Source organism: Desmodus rotundus, chromosome 8, assembly GCF_022682495.2.
Source record: "Desmodus rotundus isolate HL8 chromosome 8, HLdesRot8A.1, whole genome shotgun sequence".
NCBI classification, from domain to species: Eukaryota; Metazoa; Chordata; class Mammalia; order Chiroptera; family Phyllostomidae; genus Desmodus; species Desmodus rotundus.
Window position 1 is genome coordinate 129732744 of NC_071394.1, and position 21569 is coordinate 129754312.

General features: G+C 52.8%; 1 protein-coding gene across 29 annotated transcripts in view; it reads right to left on the reverse strand.

The window, feature by feature from the left end:
* Positions 1-1455: 1455 nt before the first annotated feature.
* MAP4 (microtubule associated protein 4) overlaps positions 1456-21569 on the reverse strand; it is a 133912-nt gene continuing 113798 nt past the window's right edge. For 6 of the 29 annotated variants that reach the window (XM_045199972.3, XM_071222144.1, XM_071222147.1 and 3 more), the window contains 11 exons: positions 18260-18381; positions 17225-17440; positions 14191-14392; positions 13575-13634; positions 13161-13453; positions 11804-11917; positions 9873-9965; positions 5066-5147; positions 3485-3597; positions 1821-2010; positions 1556-1695 (listed from right to left, as the gene is read on the reverse strand). In XM_045199972.3, coding sequence (XP_045055907.2) covers positions 1688-1695; positions 1821-2010; positions 3485-3597; positions 5066-5147; positions 9873-9965; positions 11804-11917; positions 13161-13453; positions 13575-13634; positions 14191-14392; positions 17225-17440; positions 18260-18381 — 1493 coding nt within the window. In that variant the 3' untranslated portion in view covers positions 1556-1687. Of the gene's footprint in view, positions 1696-1820; positions 2011-3484; positions 3598-5065; positions 5148-9872; positions 9966-11803; positions 11918-13160; positions 13454-13574; positions 13635-14190; positions 14393-17224; positions 17441-18259; positions 18382-21569 lie in introns of all 29 variants that reach the window. The other 23 variants (XM_053930312.2, XM_053930309.2, XM_045199983.3 and 20 more) reach the window with 12 other exon arrangements.

Consider the following 21569-nt stretch of genomic DNA (forward strand, 5'->3'; position numbering starts at 1 on the left):
TTGGGAGCAGGGGACATGGCAGCAAATGCTACTACCCCTAAAATGGGAGAGCGGCCCCACCCAGATGCCCTCCCCCTACAAGGATGTCCGATTGAAGCTTCTCCCAGGGCACCCACCTTCTCAGCTCAGAAGGACAGGAGCGGAGGGTGGGAGGGCGAGGCGCCCTGGCTGCACCGCAGAAAGTGCTCTCAGGCCACTTCACTACAAACTGGGAGGTTTTAATCCTTTATTAGAAACCATGCAAACTTTAATACAAAAAATACAAGTGCAGTAAGAATCTTCGTGTCAATATGATTCCTGGGATTTCTCCTCATTGCAGCCACCCCTACGGCGGGCCTAGCTGGGACCCACTCCGCAGGCTGGCCTTGCCTCGCCTCGCCTCCCTCTCCTCTCCAGTCAGGCTATCGGGGACGGGGATGGCCTCAGTCTCACGCCTTTATTTTCAAATTTCTGGACCTGATTCTCCAATACCCACACGAGGTCTGGACGTCTCAGGCTCCCTGGGAGCTGAGGGCTCGAGTGTCCTTGGCCTGTAGGCCTGAAGGACTGACCTCCACAGCCCTTCCCAGCCCTGACCTTGTATCTCCCACCAGATCCCAGGAATGAGACAGACAGATGCCAAAACCAGCCTCTTGGTTAGAAAAGAAAAGCAGCATACACGCGAAATGCCAGAACAACCAGTGCACACTCTGAGCAGCCCCCAGCATGCTCTCCCTGCTCACCGGCCACGCCCCCCGCACATGCCCTGCCTGCACACAGCCCTGCCAGGCCCCGTGCCTGACCTCCTGGCTGGAGGCTCACAGATCTCCCTTCCCTGTTTCCTTTAACACCTACTGAGGACTTTCATTCAGACATGACTTCAACCTGCAAAACTACTCCACCAGATTTTAGGTTTTTAAAAAAGGGGATAAAACAAGAAAGTGACAGCAGCTAGGCAGGTACGGGAGGCAGTGGGGACAGGCAGCACTGACCCCTAACTAACTTGGGGCAGGGTAGCAAGAGGTGTCTGGTACCACCCGCATGGTGGGCACCGCTGTGGGGTAGAAGGGAGAGGCAGTGGCTTAGCAAGCTCCGGGGGACAAAGGGATGGGCTATCACGCGGACACTGCACTCTTCCCTCCAGGTGGGCCCAGCTAGGAGGGAGGGTATGTCAGTTTCTCTTGGGTTTGGTCCAAAAAACCCAAACAAAGAGGAGGTTGGAATCCGGTTCCTTCCTCTTAGCTCCCCCAAGATCCCATATTAGGCTCCCGCCCCACATCCCTCCCAAGCTTCCCCCAGAGTGGTGATGGTGATAGGCCAGGAGCAGAGCAGGAGCCTGGCCTGGGGCAGAGGGTGGGAGGAGGTGTGGGGACTGCTGCTGCCCTAGGCAAGCGAGGTGGGGGGTGGGGGTGGGGGTGAGGTGGGAGAAGGGCCCTAGAGGGCTGCCCAGCACCCAAGGGGTCACAGGTCTAGTGGGCCGCCCGGGGGAGGGAGCCAAGGGCCCGGGTGCCTGAGCTGGGGCCGCCAAGAAAGTGGGGGGGACGGGAGACAATGTCGGCCCCGTGGTCGGTGCGGGCCCTGGCGTTTGCCCGGAACGTCAGCCTGTAGGTCTCAATCTGCAGTGACACGGGAGGTGGGAAGGGAGAGGGTAACGAAGGAGACAAGAGGGGCAACAAAGGGGGCGGAAGACGAGACCAGAATGTCATCATTAGATGCCTGGAAAAATAAAAGGTTGCTTCGTTAAAATTTAGGCCACACTCTAGTCAAAAAACAAAGGAGTTTCAATTTGCAGCCAGTGGCAGGGAGCCTGGCTGGCCCCTAGGCCAAGCCCAGCCACTTACTTGTCTCCTGGATCTGGCAGTCCAAGGTCTGGGCCTCCCTTTGGTCACCACCCCCTGCCAGGGTGCTGTGGCCATTGAGGCCACTGGCTGATGTGGGGGCGCCAGCTTCGGGCACTGCCTCAGGGATGGCCGGCTCCTCCCCAGCGGGGGGGCCCGGACGCAGAGGGGCCTCGCTGCCACCGCCCTCAGTCTACAATGAAACAGGGGGGGGGACAGTGCAGGGTCAGTCCGAGAGGGAGTGGGATGGGGTGATGGTGACGGATCTTACACACAGCCCCCACCCCTGCTGCCCCCGCCCCCCTCTAATTAAGGTGTGTTCATCTGGAGACTCTAGGCCAGGTGCTCCCCACCCTGCCCATCCATGGCAGGCGGCCTGGCACAGGGAAGGGAGACAGGCTCTGGGCAGGAGAGCACAGCCCTGGCCCAGTGACACGCCGGGAGCCTCCTCTGAAACGCAAGGCTTCGGGAAGCCTCTCTGAGGTAACGGGCACTAGGCTTCCCACCAAGGCCGACACCAGGCCCAACAGCAGCTATGACAGCAGGTGTCAGCAAGGAGCCTGAGAAGCCATCTCTTGACGGCAAGTGTGAGTTTGTTTGGGAAGCCACGGTGCCGCAGGCAGGCTAGGGTTAGAAAAACAATTCTGGAAACAATAACGAAAGGGCACTAACGTGAATTAAAAACCCCACAAGACACAGGGTCAGAAAGGCCAAGTGTGAACCTTGATCTGCACGCACTTGCCTCGAGACAGCGCCCCACAGAGACAGACCAGAGAGTGGTGGGGGCAGGGACAAGGGTGTGACAGAGCCAGGACACGGAGGCCAGCTGGGGCTAGAAGTGGCACTGGGGGGGGTGGGGTGTGTGTGTGTGTGTGTGTGTGTGTGTGTGTGTGTGTGTGTGTGTGTGTGTGTGTAGGGCGTGGGACCAAAGAACAGGCTGCGCTGGGGTGGCCCGGCCGGGGCACTCAGGTGACAGGAGGGTCCCCTCTACTTGCTCTCCTTCCCCTGCAGCTACCCTCGAGCACAGAAGCCTGTAAGACGCTGCTGCCCGCCAACCGCCAAAGACATGGGACACAAGACAGACGGCCTCTGGGCACACAGAGGATCTCACAGGACTGTGGAAGGAGGGAGGCAGGGAAGGCCAGAGGGAGGGCAGGGAGGGGAGGCCCAGCCAGTCTGGAGAGGGAAGCTCTGCCACCGAGTGAGCGGCACTCTCCCATGGGCAGTCCCTCTAGAGGCAGGCGGACACCTGGCCCACTGTCACTGTGGGCAAATGTCCTGTTCTGCTCCCGGGCCTGGAGCGGAGCCTGGCCTGGAGCATGTACCCACAGTCCTCTATCATGAGGCAGGTGGACAACTGTACCATGCGGACCACCCGCCTTGGGGGGACCTGTGCCCCAGCCCACGGTCCCTCCAAAAATGGCTGAGATGAGCTCAGATAGTAAGGAAGGCCATGGCTCTCGGAAAAGGCTCTGTCTCCAGCTGGGGTCCCTTCCCCTCTCCTGCCTTGCCCGGGACTGACGATGATGGGGAAACAGCAATGGTATCGTGGAAACATGACTCTGAAGAGACTGAGGGGCGGTGACAGCACCCACTTGAGGGGACCCAGAATCCACCAAGCACCCCGCCCCTCCCCAGCTTCGTCCCACTGGAGACCCACTCGCTACCTTCACAGCACCTCCCGCAGGCAAGTGGCCCACGTTATCCAGGGATCCCACCTTCGCCTGGGCCTTCTCCTTGAAGTTCAGCTTCTGACTTTCAATCTTGACATCTCCTCCACCTAAAGCCGAGAAGGTGTCAGTGGCTAAGGGTGGCAGAGAAACAGCCCTGCGAGCAAAGCCAGGGGCCCGGAACAGGAACCGCAGCGTGGCCGGGGAACGGCACAGTGCCAGATGCAGCACTGGGAGACCGCGATGGCTCCTGGTGGCTCTGAGGGTGACGAGGGGCCATGAGCATGCTCATCAAAACGGCTGCTTCTTGCCAAGTCAGGCTGAGACCATCTCTCCGTGGGGAAGTCACCCTGCACCCCTGCAGCCCACAGCCACACAGAGCACAGCCCCCAGGGTGCCTCATCAACCTCCGGTTCTCCTGCACGTGGCAGCTCCCTCGGGCGGGCTGTGCGTTGTGTCTGCCCTCCCTTCAGCTGCGCTAACGCCCTGTCTATCAGGGACAGGGTCCTTGTGTTACAGCTGCTAGCGCAGATGCTGGGCAAAAATGACTTCTCTGAAGTCACCGCCTGGCTAGTGACTGACAGTGACAGCATGGAAGTGTGAGCTGTCTGTGCAGTCCAACCAAGTCACACTGAGCTGACGAGAAGGAAGGGCAAGGGCCTGGGGCCTGTGGGCAGAAAGGGTTGGGTCAGCACCAGGATCCAGAGCTCATGGGGGGCCTGCGGGGAGGCAGTGTGTGCGCTGGTCAATGTTCAGAGCTCACGGGCCACAGGATGCGAGGCCAGCCTCCCCCACACGGCCCCGCAGTGTGGCTGCCCTTTGACCCTGTCTCTGACTCTTCTGCCTCCTCTCAGCTCACCTTGCAAACCTCAATACCTGGCTTCTTGCCAAATCCCCAGGCGTCCTCAACACTGGTATCCCGGCCCCGCCCCAAGCAAACACTGGTCCTCGAGACACTCAGGACCTCAAGGGAAGGAGGTGTCTCACAAGAATGGATTTTCCAGGTGAAAGAGGGGCAAGGAAAGTGAGTTAAAGGCTGAAGGGTTCCCACCGTTTTAAAGAGAACACATTCTGACACGGATGGCAGTTTTGCTGGGAGGGAGGGAGTTTTATTGGCCTTCACCTTAACTGGTCCTCAGTGACTGACCCCTGTGACCGGACTCAATGGCCCTGCATCTGCAGCAGGACCCGCCCACCCTGAATCCTGGCCCTCTGGGCTGGGGGCTGACGCTGTGCTGCTGGTGAAGCCCTTTGCTACGGTACCTGATGGGTGCCCCAGGCCACTCTCTAGAATCCCTTCAGCTAATGTGAGCCCCTGGGACACGCCTCTCCCATGGGCCTCAGGCAGCAGCAGCACGCACACAGCCTGTCCTTAGGATGAGGCCCATGCAAATGGTGGCCCTTGCCATCTGCTCCTCCTCCCACTGAGAGCTCAGCGCCCTGAGACCTACTCCCTGACAGGGACTGAGGACGGTGCTGTTCCACCGCTCTGTCCTGGGTAGGGGTAGCCCTGGAATTTTTATGGAACAACAAAGACATAGACGGTAAAACCCAGGTGGTCGAGGGAGACACACTCACCAGGCTTGTGCTTGATGTTGGCCTTGGACCCGCACTTGGAGGAGACCTTGGAGATGTCCACCTTCTTGTTCTGAATCTGAACCTGAGGAGAAAAGAACAAAAGTATTGTTTCAGAGAGACAACTTCTTTATAATACTCTTCTCCACATTCAAGTTTTTTCTCTCCCTTGTAAGCCCCTGTCTTAGCCTGTTCAAGGTCACGGTCATCTCCCAAAGTGCTTACAAGAGCCCTTGATCCATCCTGGCCCTGCGTGCAGCTTCTGACCTCACCTCCAGCCAGACCAAGCCAATGTTTCCATACCCCCCTGTTCAGGCATCCGCCAGGCAGCTCTTCTCCCATTTTCCTGGACCCCAATCTCCTGAAATACCCTTTCTGTTCCACCTCAAATCTCACCCATCCACTCCTTGCGCAGAGATCAACTGCAGTAATGTTCCGGCACATCTCCTCCCAGGTCTTCCCACTGCATTTCTCCCTCATGGCTGACGGCACAGATACCTATCTTTCTACAGATGCCATATTAGGGAAGAGGGCCAGCAGACTCACTGACACCTGCCCTGCAGGCACCTTGGGACAGTGTCTCAGTACCGGGAGGACGGCATGTCTTTAACCTAGGAGAGGACACCTGTAGACAGCAGCTCCTGCTGCGCTCCCAGATGGGGACTCCAGTACGGCTATGAGTGACCAGCGGCTCCGTGGCTGGGGAAGAGCCTAGGGTTTCCACACAGTGGAAAACTCTTCCTCCACACATGGCTCACAGAGCCCTGCCAACAGGTGCACACGAGGTGGGCTTTCAGCACAATGCCATTTAACCAGCTACCTTGCAGAACCTTGACTCCCTTTCTTCCGCGTCAGCTAATATGGTCTCTACGTTGGCACCCCCACCCACAGGCCAGGGCTGGGCTCAGTGCAACTTCCTACAATCCTCAGCTTGCCTGAGCCTTCCTCACTCTCTCTTTTTTTGGTAAATCCTTCCACGCAGTTTCATTTTAGCTTAGGGGAGAAGACATTTTTTAGTTCTGAGATGATCTCTAGTAATTTTCTTCCCATTCATCCTGCCCAATTTTATACTGTGCACACAGAAATGAATCTGGAAGTATCAGAGGGCCCTAACCTCGGCTGTCTGAGTACTGGGTGGGAGGCTGACTGTTGTGAGCATCCTCACTCTTGCTTCTAGAACTCTGCTCATGCTGTTCCCTGGCCCTACAAGCCCACTGCATTCTCCTACCTTCCTCTGAGCCTGGCTCAAAGGCCACCTTCTCCAGAGCCTTCCCTTGCTCAGCTTCCCTCTACCTCATCGCCCTTGACTGGCAGCAGCAACCACTGGACACCAAACTGCTTCGTGCATTCGACAACGCCCTCCTCTAAAAACACATGAGTGCTTCATGAATTTTTGTCGCCCCTGCGCAGGGCCACGCCGGTCTTCTCTGTGTCATTCCCATGTCAGTGTGTGTGCTGCCGACGTGAGCACCCAACAACCGCTTACAGAGCACCCACACTGTCAAAACAACAGCCTCTACTTTGTCTTGTCTTTCCCACAGGCTGCCCTTCTCCCTACACAGGACGATGGGGAGTGCACTTTCCCCAGCTAAAGACGTGGCAGCTGCTCAATCCAAGCTCAACTTACACCGTCCCCGAGGCCACGGGTGAGGACTTAATGGCGGTCACTCACCACAGCAAAGCTGCCACTGCAGTGCTCTGCCCTGGAAGCCTCCACTTCTTTACCTCCTGCCTTGTCCCCAATTGAAGAATGGTTGACAAAGGGAGGTTTCACTTCGCAAACGTCCCCAGCCAGTAAGCGCAGGAGGAACGCGCCCTGCTGAACTCATGGGACTCGGAGCTGGGCACCAAGAGTCGACAAAATCACGAGGGAAATAACCGGAAGAGTGGGACATGATATGCTTCCTACAGAAACACCATCCTACCTATGAACGGCCAGTGAAAATGTGGAAAAAACAAACCAGTCTTAATCAATATAAAGAAAATGGAGGGACAAAGAAACATGTTAAATGCAGCCCTGGCTGGTGTGGCTCAGTGGATTGAGCATGGACCTGTGAAGCAAAGGATCACTGATTCGATTCACAGTCAGGGCACAGGCCTGGGTTGCAGGCCAGGTCCCTGGTGGGAGTCACGCAAGAGGCAACCACACATTGATGTTTCTCTCTCTCCCTTTCTCCTTCCCTTCCCCTCTCCCTAAAACAAAATAAATAAAACTGAAAAAAAAAAAAAAGAGAGACTGAGAGAGAAACATGTTAAACGGGGCTATAATCAGCAGAACCCCAACTCTCAGACAAACCCCTTGGCTCCCTGATGAACATCACTATGAAAACCAAACCGGACAGGTAGGCCGTAGGGCAAGAGATACTTCCGATTATGAGGGACAGGAGACACATCCAACCGATCATAATTTACGGACCTTACTGTATCCTGATTCAAATAAGCAAACCTGTACCACATGTTAGTGGGTCTTTTAAAATATGTACACACATGTATATTAAAGAGTTCTTATCTTTTAAAGTTACACAATGGAACATTTGTAGATGAATGATTTATGTAGGACTGGCTCCAAAATAATTAAGGTGAGCATATGGAGATAAGATTGGCCACAAATAAACAAAGCTAGGTTTTGTTTAAATAAAAAGTATGTCCAGTCCCTTTCACTACTTTATCAACGTTTGGATATGTTTGAACATTTCTATAATGAAAAGTTTTGAAAAGCTTCGCTGCCTCCCCAGGCCGGGACATGGAGGACCCCCACCCCTCCTTTCCTCTCCCAGCTACTCGCCTCCCCTCTGGGCTCCAGCCTTAGGGAGCCATGTGCTGCCTCACTCGCCTAGGACGAGTGTTTCTCATGCTTCGAGCACTGGCCCACAGGTCCCCTCCCCGGTGAAGCCTGACAGCCAGCAGAAACCATGTCCTGACTCAGCCCGCATCTACGGCACCTGGCTGCAGCCAGGTACAAGTCGCCACTGGTCTGTGACGCCCGAGGGCCTGGTGCTACTGAAGCGACCCTGCCACCAAGTCTGGGAATGCATCACACACACACAACACTCCCTCTCAAGGGTGAAATGGGCTTAAAACTGCTACAATTTTTAAATGTGGGATCGACCACAAAAGTAGCTGCTACACTCCCTCTTGACACCCTCCTGGCTCCCAACAAGGGCGTGTCTGTGGGGGGAGGTGTTGTGAGGCACTAACCGGGACCCTGCTCCCAGCCCCTCCACGTGGCAGGAGCCCCAGAATCTCTGTGTGGGGAGGGGCTATGGTGGGAGACAGGCTTAGATGGGTACCACTGTGCTGCCTGCACAGCAGGCCCGCTCTTCCTGAGCTGCACGCTTATTTGTGCAGCCTTCCAGAGTGGCTGGTGCTTCAAAGGAGCGAGAGTACCTCCACCCGGGAGGTTTATCCTCATCGTCCCACCTGGAGACAAGCCTCACAGGTGGGACCTGAGTGCCCTGCAGTTCACGGGAGCCTCTGAAAATGGAAGCGCTTTTACAAAGCACCCCCCGCCCCGCCCCCTTTGCTGATGTCCTGTGTAGGCAGTGTACAGACCACAGCAGGGGGCAGACACATGATGATGACTTCCAGAGCTCTCACCCACACCACACAACACACACGAACACGTTTCGGTGTGACACACACAAGCAGCCCAGTTGCTCTGAGTCCCTGTCCACCTTCTGTTCTCAGTGGGCCGGAAGTCTGAGGAAAAAGTGAGGGCCAGTGCCTACCCGGGCACCCCCATGCGGGACCTGTACCAGACACTGCCTTTGAAAGCTGCACCCACTTCAGCCAATCCCACACCGGGTTGGCTAATGTCTGGCCAACTACCATGCTGGCCAAGCACACCCCACCTGAAGGCAAAGCCACGGCTCCTGCCCACACATGGGAGGAGCCCCTGCTGAGAGGTGACTGGGAAGGAGGTATAGTAAGGGGGGCTGTAAGGGGCAAGAAAGAGGCACACTATGGCTGCATTCCTCATGATGGAACTGGGGCGAGGGGTGAGCAGGACGGTAAGATCACCAAGCGGGCAGTGAAGGGCAAGGGCTTCCCGTGGATGGTTCCCCAAAACACCCCTGGCCCATGCTACGAAGTCCCGCAGGCCCACACACTGTCACAGGGACACGTGGCAGACACATGGGATGCTCTTTACACAGCAACGGACAACGATACTTGTCCCTGTCTCTCTCCCTAGACCAGGAACGCCCTGTGCGCTGGAGCCGCATGTCCCCAACACAGGTCTTAGGGCTGGCACAGAAGAGCAGCATGACAGAAAGGGTGTCTGGATAGAGCAGGGGAAGGGACAGAAATAAAGGAGGGGAAAGGGAACAAAAAGAAAGGAACTAGAAAAGGCAAAGGGGGAAAAGCGATGAGAAAGGAAAGACAGGGTAAGGCTGGGAGCGGAGAGGAAGAAGAATGGGAGAGGGGCCAGCAGGAGGTAACGAAGAAGGGAACCATGGGGAGCAGGGGAGGGGAAATGGTGTATTAACTCCCTGGGTCTACAGCAAGGATCGGGGTGGCCTTGGGAGAATGTGGACCTCCACCATGCTCAGGGGGGTGCAGACAGAGGCGTGGATCCCCAGGAGCAATCTCGAGAGAAGCCACAGGCCTGCTGCCGACCACTGCCCTCAGACCAGGCCTCTGACCCAGCTACAGGAGAAACAAAGACCTCCCGCCCTCAGGGCTGGCAAGATGCTGAGTGGGTGGGTGGCCCACCAGCCGGGGTCCTGTCAGCTCAGGCAGGTGGCCCCGCCCCAGGGTGCCCCACAGTGGACCGGGCCACAGGTGCCAGGTGCCCAGAGCTGATACTTACATTACCACCTCCAGGGACATGCTTAATATTGTCCTTGGAACCACACTTGGATTGAATATGGCTGTAGTTCAATTTTTTGGAGACTATCTGGACCTGGAGTGTTAGAGAACAGAAAAAAACAACACAAAGGGAGAGGGCTGGTTAGAACTGACACAGGGCAGGCAGTGAGTCCACACGTGACCAACACAGAGTGCCGCTGAAACTCCGCCCACCGCCAGCAGAACAGCTGTGGAAGCACAGAGGAAGGAATCTGAAGGAGCAGGAGGGGGGTGAAAACATGAACCAACAACACAAGGACAGAGGCAGGTGTAAAGGTGCTACATGGTTGTTACCACTACTCTTTGGGAGCTGGGCTGTGGTTCACAAGCCTGACAGCAGCCAGCCCCAGGCGCCCACCCTGCCAGGGCCCTGCCGCCCCCTGCCTGCTCATCTGGGCCAGTCCTCACCCAAGGATGGCACTTCTCCTCAATCTGGGGCCTGGGATGGCTGCAGCCAGACCCACTGTGGGAGGCAAAGGCTGCTGGGAGAAGCACTGGGCAGCTGGCTCACAGAGCACAGATCAGGTACTAGGGTTAAGGAAGGGACACTGATAAGCTGTCAAGGCAGACGGAACCCAGGCTGCTGGACCTGCCGTGCACAATTCTGGACACCAGGGGGCGTGCAGGCTGCAGCCTGGGTGGCTTCCTCAAGTAGCCCATTTGTCCCCGGCTCCAGAACGCACAGCACAATTGAGTGTTAGGTAGAGAGTATCCTGACTCAAGAGTAAAACACCATCCTGAATCCTCCAGACGCCCATGCCTGTATCCTGGGAGAGTCGTGTGCCAAGAAGCCAGCAGCGCTGCATCGATGCACAGCCCGGGGCTCAGCACATGGAACTGCACATGAGTGGCTCCCCTGGAATGCAGCCACGTGAAGGCCCAGGTGCTAAGGGCTGGAACAAAGAATTCTTCTGGAGCCTTCTCAAGAAGGAACAGCTGCCAGCTTCCTTCCTTCCTTCCTTCCTTCCCTTTGGAGCCCTTTGCAAATGACGCAGCTCCCAAACTGAAGAGTTCTCCTCGGAGTAGAGAAATCCACACTGAGAAGCTCCAACCCAAATACCTCACTATTTCTTGCCTTGTTCACAGACCACTTTGTAACAAGCCCTGGTCTGAAGCACAGACCTACGGGACGTCAAGGTGTTTACCCAGAAGCCAAGGTGCAGGCTTCCTCACCTCGCTGACTGTACAAATTCCTTGGCTGAGACCCATCCTGGTTCTTAAAGGCTGGAGCTTAGGTCTCCCTGGAAGCCCTTGGCCAGAGAGACCACCTACCTGCACAGCTAAGGGAAGAAGGTTCCTACAGCAAGCAGGAGGGCCTGGTTTCAGGGTCAGCTTACCTCTGACCTCTAGCTGATGCTGCAACCCCCCGCCCTGGGCTGGGTGGGTTTTCACTGCAGTGAGCGTCCTGACTTTCAGTTAAGAGGTGACTTGGGGAGCCAGGACAAATGAAGCCACCCCATGCCCCACAGTGTTACGAGAGGGGCCTTCTAGTTCACTGTAAAGCACAGGTGTGTGGGCTCCAGGTGCCAGAGGTTACCAGTGCCGTGCCTTACTGAAGAAGACCCCGGTGCTCTGAGTGTGGGTGTGAGCATAGTGGGTGGGTTTCAGCTCAAGGTCGTGGGAAGGAAGAGACCGAGACTTTTGTATCCATTTTACCCAGCTAAATAAACAGTCCCCAAAGGGATAATGGGATCCCAACTGTTAACATTCAGGATTGATACAAAAAAATTTTCTGATGGATGAATCGTCCAATACCAAGGAGGATCACGAAGAGAGAAGCGGAAACTAGTTTAAGGACAGGTAAAAAGTGCACCAGAAGGGAAAGTGACTCAGGCTGGAGGGACAGTTCACCACCTTTTACCTTCCAGAGGTAAAAGTGTAAGCAGAACTCACTTTCCCAGCAGGTGGTCTCTGTGCACTCGCACCTGGGCCAGCTGTTTTAGTGACTGCGTTAGGTTCGGGTTTTCGAGCTGCGGCAGCTGCCTCTGTTTTTTCCTCTACTTTGGCCTAGATGGAGATAAAGGGAGGGCAAGTTTCACACCAAGAGGACAGGAGCCCGAATGCCAAGAGGGAAAGAAGCCTGGGGACTCGAATCCAGGCCAGGCCACCAGGCAGAAGCAGGTCACCCTTGCCCCTGGGAAAGGACACCCATTTCCCAGGGTAGACACAGCCAGAGGGAGGGGCTGCAGGTCAAAGCACGAGCTGACAGGAAAGGCACGCATTGAGGAGAGGTGGGAAGAAGGGCTCAGAGTCAGAGTATGGGTGCAGTTACTGTTTTCCAATCACAATGCCCTCCAACTCAGACGCTCTGTACGCCCCAAGGAAGGGGCCCACGGTCACAGGCAGCCTCTACTGAGGATGGATGTGGGAACAGAAAACAACTGCCTTGCCAGACTGAGTCACTCAACTCCCCACCCAGACCTCCTGCACCGCGCAAGCCTAGCAAGAGCACGCAGAGGGGAGCTGGGTTGGCAGCGCCACGGCCCTGAGGCCTCGCTGGGCACGCGGGAGCCACGGTCACTTAGGCCCTCGTCCCAGACCAATCCCGTCTGCCACCAGGGTCTTCCAACAGCACCAGGATTCTGCTTCATTTTCCTTCAGTTTTTTAACAGCTCTGATTTGAAGCGAGGTCATCTCCAGGGACTGGAACTTGGACTTTTGCCACACCTTTTTCACACACCATGTCCCCAAGGCTGCTACCAGTTAACAAGTAATGCCAGAATGGATGCAAACAGAAAGGGCCACCGGGCCTCTCCATCACGACACTCCACAGCAGTTCAGGACAGCCACAGACCACCACAGGACACCCTCGTCCTCTCTCAGACAGACTCTCCACCCACCTGCCTCTCCTGCTGCTCACAGTACAGGGGTGAGAAGCATGACAAACCAGGTTCATGTCCACTGGATTTCCCCTTACCAGCCCCCGCGGTCTGCTCTGTTCCTTTTGTGAAGTAGAAGAACCCTTTTGCCTCCAAGCAAGAATAGAAGCCCAAACCCCGACATACTGAACAGGCGCCCCTCTGATTCCAATGGGAGGAGAAGGCCCAGAGCTCAGCCCCCCGACCCCCTCCCGGGCTGCTGGGATGCAGAGCCCTGACTGACACTTCCTGACACCAAGTCCACGTCCCAACTGCCCCCCTCTGGTGCGCCCTGGGCTGATGTGAGGAGAGGCTTCAGGAACAGTGGTTGGATGTGGCAGAGAAAGAAGCGGGGACCAGCATGCTGAGGACCCCACGCTCCCCGGACCCACCCGGCCTCCTCCAGGTTGATGCTTGATGTTTTCCGTGGAGCCGACCTTGGCACGAACATTCCTCAGATCAGGGGCAGAGGCGTTGGTAGGTGGGCGGCTCAGCCTGGGGGCGGAGGAGCTGGACCTCACTGACGTGGGTTTCTTGTCCACAGCAAGAGTCCCAGAGGGCCGGGGTGGCGCGGGTGTGGACTTGACTCTACTGGGAGCCACACCCGCTGGGGAAGTTGCCCCAGGGACAGCGGTGTTCTTCTTCACCGTGCTGCTGGAGGTGGTCTTTAAGCGACTCAAGTCAGCTGTAAAGGTCGGAGTGAGAGACACAAGCGTTCAGGGGGCGAGAGCAAATGGGGGAGCCTTAAAGTCATGGAAGAGGTGGGGTTTAAATTAGGGTTCCACAAAGGGGGGATGGGGTACTACCTGGTGCAGACTTCGTAACTGTCTTCTTGACGTCTGCGGGCTTTCCCTCAGTCTTGACGCCTGAACAAACACACACTTTTTAATGTAACGTTTAACAAACTGACCGATTGACCGGCTCATCCAGTACTGAGATTCACACATTCATTCAGCAATTACTGAACAGCCCCTCTCAGCCAGGGGCCGTGCTGGTCTCTAAGGACAAAGCAGAGCATTATGCAGCCATGTAAAGACCACGCCCTACACAGGGCAGCAGGCCAGGCACTGCATCTTCTGTTCAAGCCTGGACAATGCCTTCCACGTGGCCTTAGAAACGGGTGATCAGTACACGCCTGTGGGACTGAGTGGCCCATTTCTTATCATGTAAGAGGCCTGTGACTGCACCATGAGGGAGCCATGGAGACCCCAAGAAAGGAAGAGTGAATTCTCCCTGAGGATTCCTGACAGTCCCCTCTACTCAAGGTTTTTCTGAACATACTTACTGCTAACCTCACACAGAGACCACAGCTGCCACTTCCCAACTCTCCCCATAAGGACTGATGTGCAAGCGGGTCTGCACAGCTTGATGGGGCACTGGCTGGAGCTGGAGCTGGGGCCAAGTCGCGGTGACAGTACTCACCAGCAGGCTTCTTCGGTGGGGGCACGGGAGTGCCTCTACTGCTGGGCCCCGCTGAGGTAACAGGGGCAGCTGCTGTGGCTTTCGGAACGGTCTGGGTACTCTTGGAGCCAGGCCTGGAGGCTGGAGAAGAGGCCAGCTTGGATGGCGTGGCTGGCTTGGATGGCGTGGCCTTCTTCTCGGGAATCTTTGCCTCTGCAGCAGGCTGGTAACAGGAAAGTGGGGATGAGAGCGGCAGTCAGCCACAGCCCCCGGAGGTCATGCCAAGGATGCTTCCACAGGTGCACACACCCGAAAACAAGGTGCTTTGGGGCTGGCAGCTACTGATAGGAAAATACGTGTGGTCCTAGGATCAAAGCCCTCCAGAGAACATGAGAAACTGGCCCCGTAGGGTGCTGTGGGACTGGGGGTCAGGAACTGGGGAGCCAAACAACCTCAAGCCAAGCTGAACTAACGAGAATGAAGGGCCCTGCAAAGTTCACCTGACCATCCAAGTGCCCTGGGCTCTATCTACTGCACTAAATACTGGTGCATTTAGTGTATTAAATACATGACCAGAGATGAACAAACACATAAACAGAACAAAAATGAAAAACCACGTCTAGTCAAACTAAGCCTCCTTTGGCTGAGATGCACCCAGTGGGTGAACAGCCTGGGCTGCGGACAGGGAGAACACTGGCCCCATCAGCTGGCCAGTGCCTGACCTCCAGTCCCAGCCTGGCCCCCGACTCACAGTGTGTTCTTGGGCAAGTCACTGACCTCTCTGGGCTTTGGTTCCTCACCCGGATAAAGGAGGTGGGATCACAGGATCTCTAAGGCAGCTCTGATAACACCTGACGTTAGGGACTAGAGGATGAGAAGTCTCTGAGAGCAGAGAGGACGGGAAGGGATAGGCAGAGGGTGCAGGCCTGACCGATAGAGGGATTGAGAAGCACAGATGTTACAGCTGAGACTGAAAGCAAAGAGAAGTCTCTCAAGTATAGATGCAACTGGGTCACTGTTCCATGGAGCCTGGGCATGTTGTCACTAGCAAGGAAGTGAAGGAATCAATTTAGCCTGGTTTCTGCAGGAACAGGGGATGAACACACTACTCTGATAAGCAAACAAACCATGTTACTCAAGAGAGTAGGCCAAACCACAGACACGGTGGATCCAGACTTCTAACTCCAGGAGAAACGGCCACTCGAAGGGCAGTATGTTGGTGGAGATATACAGGATAGTGTGTAAACGGAAAACCAGCTAAGGAGGTGTGCAGAAACTCAGGCCTGGCGTCCAATTAAACATTATCTAACCCTGCAAGTACAGGGTGATGTCCGTTTCTAAAAATGAAGTCCCGCCCTGGCTGGTGTGGCTCAGTGGATTGAGCGCCAGCCTGCGAACCAAAGGGTCGCCGATTCAATTCCCAATCAGGGCACATGCCTGGGTTGTGGGCCAGGTCCCCAGTAGGGAGTGCACAAGAGGCAACCACACACTGATGTTTCTCTCCCTCTCTTTCTCCCTCCCTTCCCCTCTGAAAGTGATTAAATAAAATCTTTAAAAAAAGTAAAAACAAAGTCCCTAAGCATGGCACAAAGAAACCTGAGGCTGGAATCAGAGGAACAGGGTCAGCTACCAGCTCTGTCCAGAACGTGTCTCAGGAGTCTGTGCAGAGGGACTTCCTCACTGTTTGCTCCAGAATCACGGGACAGACCAGATGCACCCTGAGGTCTCCTTCACATTCCCCACACTGTGACTACGATTCAGGACAGCCCAGTGGGGCCCCATCTGTTCCTTATCTAAAAGGGCAAAGAACAGCAACCACTGTCATGTAGGTCACCTCTTCAGGTCAGCTGTAACTTGAATGCTGTTTAAAATCCGGATGGCAGGAAGCCACGCAACAACAGCGCTGATCCAGGGCCCAAGCACCAACATTGCTGGCATTGGACCCAAGTTCAAATACTGCCTCTGCCACTTACTAGCACTGAACTTTGGGAAGGTTATATAACTGGGCTACACAATGAGGAGACTGATATTCATTTTTATTTTTATTATAGACTGAAATTTCACTAGACACCCTTTCTCTATACCGCCCCATCTCCCCCAGGATTTGCTGCAGAGTAAGTGTCGCGGGGCAGCTGTGCCGTGGCTGCAGTCACCTTCCCTCTACCCTCCGAAGTCTAAGAAACTGTTTTCTAAAAATCAAGAAAAGCAATCAACTGGATAAATGAGGGTCAGAAAGCTCCACAAGATTTCATCATTCCTAGTCCATGAAAGGATTTCAACCTAGATTACAATGCCTAAGTTCCACCAGTTTTCTTTACAAGATCAGATGAAAACATGTGACGTTTTAACATGGACACGATTTCACAACATGAATGTAAAGAAGACACTAGACTGACAAAAGGCCCTTCCTGGATCCAGCGAGATGTCAAGGCAGGCACAGGATCCCCCCCCGCCCCCTCCTGGGATCGCCCTAAGAAGCTAATGCTGTTCCAAAGTGACCGTTTTTCCGGGCAATGACATGTGGGTGACCTGGAAAACCGAAGAACTTCAGAAGCAGTTCAGTGACAGGTGGCCCAATGCCAAAAGCAAAGCAAAGTATCACATGCAGCGGGGACCTGCCGAGACAAGCTGGAAGAGCTCGTCACAAAAGCAATGGGTGAAATTCGCTTCTGCAGAATGATTAATGAGGACAAAGAAGGGAATCTAGGATTGTGATGTGGGAATTACAGCAAAAACGATTATCTATTAGTATATGGAGAAGGGGAAACTGGTTAGCAAGTGTTTCAATAGGTGAAGAGTCAGAAGAGTTGGGAGAAGGGAGGAGAAACCAAAGTAGATGTAATACTGCCTCCAGCCACGGCAGGCAAAGGTAAAAAGCATAAAAGGCCTTCAAGTGGTACAGCTGCGCCATGGGCCCCCAAACAGACTGTCTGGTCACCCTTCCCTGGCCTGCCCCCGTCCCACCAGCCTGATTCTATCGTCTGGTAGCAACAAGAGCCTGTCTGACGCGCGGAGGGAAAACCTTTCCCTGCTCAGAGCTCTGGGGACCACTTACCTTGGGCTTCACGTCTTTTAAAGGAGAGATGGAGGGCCTGGCAGTGGCGGCAGCAGGGCGTTTGGGTGGGGCAGCTGGTACTGAGCCTGCAGCCAGGCTCATGGGTTTTTTAGTCGGCCCACCAAAGGTGGTGGGAGCTGGCTGCTTAGGGAGAGGAGTGGGCTGTGTTTTGGCTTTCGATGTTGAAGTCTTTGCAGGCTGAGTTGTGGCCAAAGGCTTTAAGTTGATGTGTTGTTTTATTTTTTTTTAAAGGCCAACATCAAACACACAGACAAGAATAAAAACAAAATTTAAAAAAAGTATAAATTACACAATTCAAAGCAAAACGATAAGCAATGAAGAGAGATGCAACTGAAAATCAGCACTCCTTTTTTCTGAGCTCAGGAAAGAGTGGAAAGGCACCAGGGTAGAGGAAAAGAAAACCGGGAACTGTGTCTTAGTGACAGTGCCACACGACTGCAGCAGTTGGACCCTGGAAATTTAAATCCAGTAACAGCTTCAAAGAATTAATTAACTTTAATTAACTTTTGGTGGCTGTAACAACCCTAAGAAAACGTCACCAGCGGGTGATCGCGGCGCTGCTACCGGCACCTCAGTGAGGCTACGTCATGGGCTGTTTTGAGGCCACACTAAACGTTGAACTTTTGAACACTTTGAACAAATGTGCCATTTGAACTTGGCCATTAGTACCAGTAAGTGACTGAAGCTTTGTAAAAATGTGTTCCCTTTTATGAGTGCAGATTTCGGAATCTATTTCAAACGAGTTCCGTAATTCCTTCTGCTGTTGCTGAGAAGCAGAAACTGCCGCTACAGAGCATTCCTACAAATAGTCAAGATAGTAGGGTCGAAGGCAGAGATATTAAGGTTTGAGTTAGGCCATTTTGGCAAAATGGGAATAGAGCATATTTTTTAAGCACATCCAAACTTGTGAAAGAACTAGTAACGACTCAGAAAAAAGACATTTCATTCACGATTCAAGCAGTAATAGCTGAAGATACTATTTAAAAAAAATTGCAGCGGTAAAAGATAACCCACCATTCTGGCAACTACCTTTGTTTTCTTCTCTGGGCTTGGTGGGAGCTCCTTGTTTGGAGGGGCGGTGATGTCATTTCCGGTCACACTCACAGTAGGTTGTCCTTCTTCTGGCTTGGATATTCCTAAAGGGTGGAATTTAAGGATAAGCAAAGGTTTTTCACACCCATTCCCCAAATCAAGTCTCAGCAAAGACAGACAACCAAGTAGCACTTCATTCTGAAAAAAAGCCACAGGGCTGCGCCGCGCGGCTGCGAAGTGGACAAGACTCCCAAGTTCCCCTCCGTGTGGCGGAGGGCAGTTTTAGATTCCAGAGATTCGGGCAGCCTGTCCCTGTGGAGAAGCAACCTAAGTGGGGTTTGCACAAATGATCGGGGGGAGGAAACGGCCCCTCAAGTTTGGTTTCCCTTCCCTGGAGATGGACAGGCAAAGGGTTCTGTCACCCAACCACTAACTCCCTGAGCACACAGGGGACAAAAGCCTCTTCTACTAGAGTTTATCTCTTGGAATAAAGGTTGCAGAGAGATGGGGTAAGTGCCAGAAGATCATCCAATGTCCTCCTCTTACTTCCTTTCCCTGTGTAAAGCACCACTTTAGGGAGGATGTGAGATTAACTCGATCTAATTCTAGCAGTGACCCAGATTTCCAACAAGGCTGAGGAGACCCAGGAAATCAGACCCAGAGCCAGAAATAAAGTCTGTCGCCTAAGGCTATGCCCAGCAGAACCATTTCGGGGGAGGTTACTCCAGATTTCAATAGGGCTACACCTGAAATCATTAAAATACTATTACATTTTTAACCAGGGCGTAGGCAAAACCTCTCTAACTGGCACAAAATCCAGAAGCCACAAAAGTTACTTTGACTACAGAAAAAGAGAAACCTTCAATTTGGCCAAAATAACGAAGATTCAAAAGGCAAGTGATAAACAGGAAAAAATATCTGAACCTCACTTCAAAGACAAAGAATCTATTACATAAATCGCTCCTATAAATCAGCAACTCCTATAATAGCCAACAACCCAGTCGAAAATTGGCCAGAAATACAAATCACTTTTGAAACTAAGATGTTCAAACATTAAGAAAAATAAAAATCAAAGCTATATAGAGATGCTACTTTTAACCTAACATACCATCGAGTTTCTGAAACTTGAAAGTAACCGTCGGAGACGGTGCACTGCTGGCGCGAGTGCCGAAATGGCACAGCTCGAGTGCGGCGATGTCTGGCCGCATCCCTGGAAATGACAGGTGTAGATAACTCTGATCCTGAAATCCCATTTCTAGAAATTTATCTTAGAGACACATTCACACACCTGCAGAAGAGCGAACACCACAGTCTTTTGTCAGAGCACTGTTTTTAAAAGCAAAGGACTGAAACAATGCTGACGTGCCTTAGTAGGAAACTGGTTGTATGAACGTAATCTCTGAATCTGAAAAAGCAAAGCACCAAAAAATTCTTTCATGACTGATAGGGAAGAATCTCTGAGTGAAGAAAAAAAAAAAAAAACAGCAAGGCACAGAACAGTATGTAAAACATAAAGCCACTTGTCTAGAGAAGAGATGAGGGAAAACACTTCTATTGCAAATACACCTATACATGAATTTTAAAAAATCTTCGGAAGAATCACGATGAAACAAAAACAATGGTAGCTGAATTTGAAGGGGGGGAGGGGCACAAAACTAGGGATGGTAGGAGACACTATGTTAAAAACTTTTTGTTTTTGCCCTGGCTGGTGTGGCTCAGTGGATTGAGCACGGGCTGCAAACCAAAGCGTTGCTGGTTCAATTCCCAGTCAGGGCGCATGCCTGGGCTACGGGCCAGATCCCCAGTAGGGGGCATGCAAGAGGCAACCACACACTGATATTTCTCTCCCTCTCTTTCTCCTTCCCTTCCCCCCTCTCTAAAAATAAATAAATAAAATATTTAAAAAGAAAACTTTTTGTTGATTCACAGGAAGTTGCGAGGAAATGTACAGGGAGGTCGCGTGTTCCCTGTGGGCAGCCTCCCAGCCTCCCCCAGGGATGACATCCTGCATAACTACAGCACTCTACCAAACCCAGGAAACTGGTCCTGGTACATCCCACAGAGCTTATTCAGATTTTCCATTTTACCAGGATTCATGTGTGTGTGTGTGCGTGCACCCGCGCATATCTGAGGTTCTAGGCAATTTTGTCAATTTTATGTAACCATTACTAACAATCAAGACACACGACTCTTCCAATACCACAGGGCTCCCTCACGTTCCCTTTTTAGCTACCCTCTTCCCAATCCCTAAATTCCTGGCAACTTCTGTTCTCCATCTCTATACTATTATTTCAAGAATATTAAGCCGATAGCATCACACAGGGTGCTGCCTTTCGTGTCTGGCTTCTCTCGCCCAGTATACTACTTACGGGATGCATCGGCGTTACAGGTATTTCGAGTTAGTTCCTTTTTATGCTGAGTAAGATTCTAAGGTATGACTGTACCGCAGTCTAACCAGCCACCCACTGGAGGACATTTTGCTTGTTTCCAGTTGTTGGCTCTGTTTTTTGGTGCATATGCGTTTAGAATTGCTATGTCATCTTGGTGGATTGAGCCTTTATTCTTTGCTGTGAAATCTACTTTGTCTGATATTAATATAGCCAGCCACTTTTTACAAAGATTAATGTTAGCATGGTATGTTTTTTTCTATCTTTTTATTTTTAACCCAACTATGTCCTTACGTTTAACATGCATTTCTTAAAGATAGCATATAGTTGGGTAATTTTTTAAAAACCTACTCTTACAACCCATCATTTACTCGTATTATTTGGATTATTCACGTCTGAGGTAATTACTGATATGCCAGGGCTCTCTCTACCTGTCGTTTTCCTTGTTTTTTATGTTTGTTTCCTGTTTCTCCTGCCATCCTGTGGGTTACTTGAACTTTCGGAATTCCATTTCCATGTCTCTGTGCACATTGCTCCCCACAGTTTTCTGGGCGCTTGCTTTAGTATCACAACATACAGCCTACCGGCATCAACATGCCACTACGTCAAGTGAATTACTGAACACATACTCCCATTTAGGATCCTTTACCTTTCCCACTTTAAAACTACAAGGTCTTAAATGGCTCCTTTTCTATTATATTTACACCTACTTTTACCAATTCCATTGTTCTTTCATTCCTGAAATTCCAAGCCTCCTTCTGTTATTGTAACTTATCTTTTTGGAGAGCTTCCTTTAGCCATTCTCCAAGGGTCATCTACTAGCAACACATTCTCTTAGTTTTCCCCTATCTAAGAATGTCCTCTTTTTCCTTCCCCTTATTCCTGAAGGATAGTTTCACCAGATA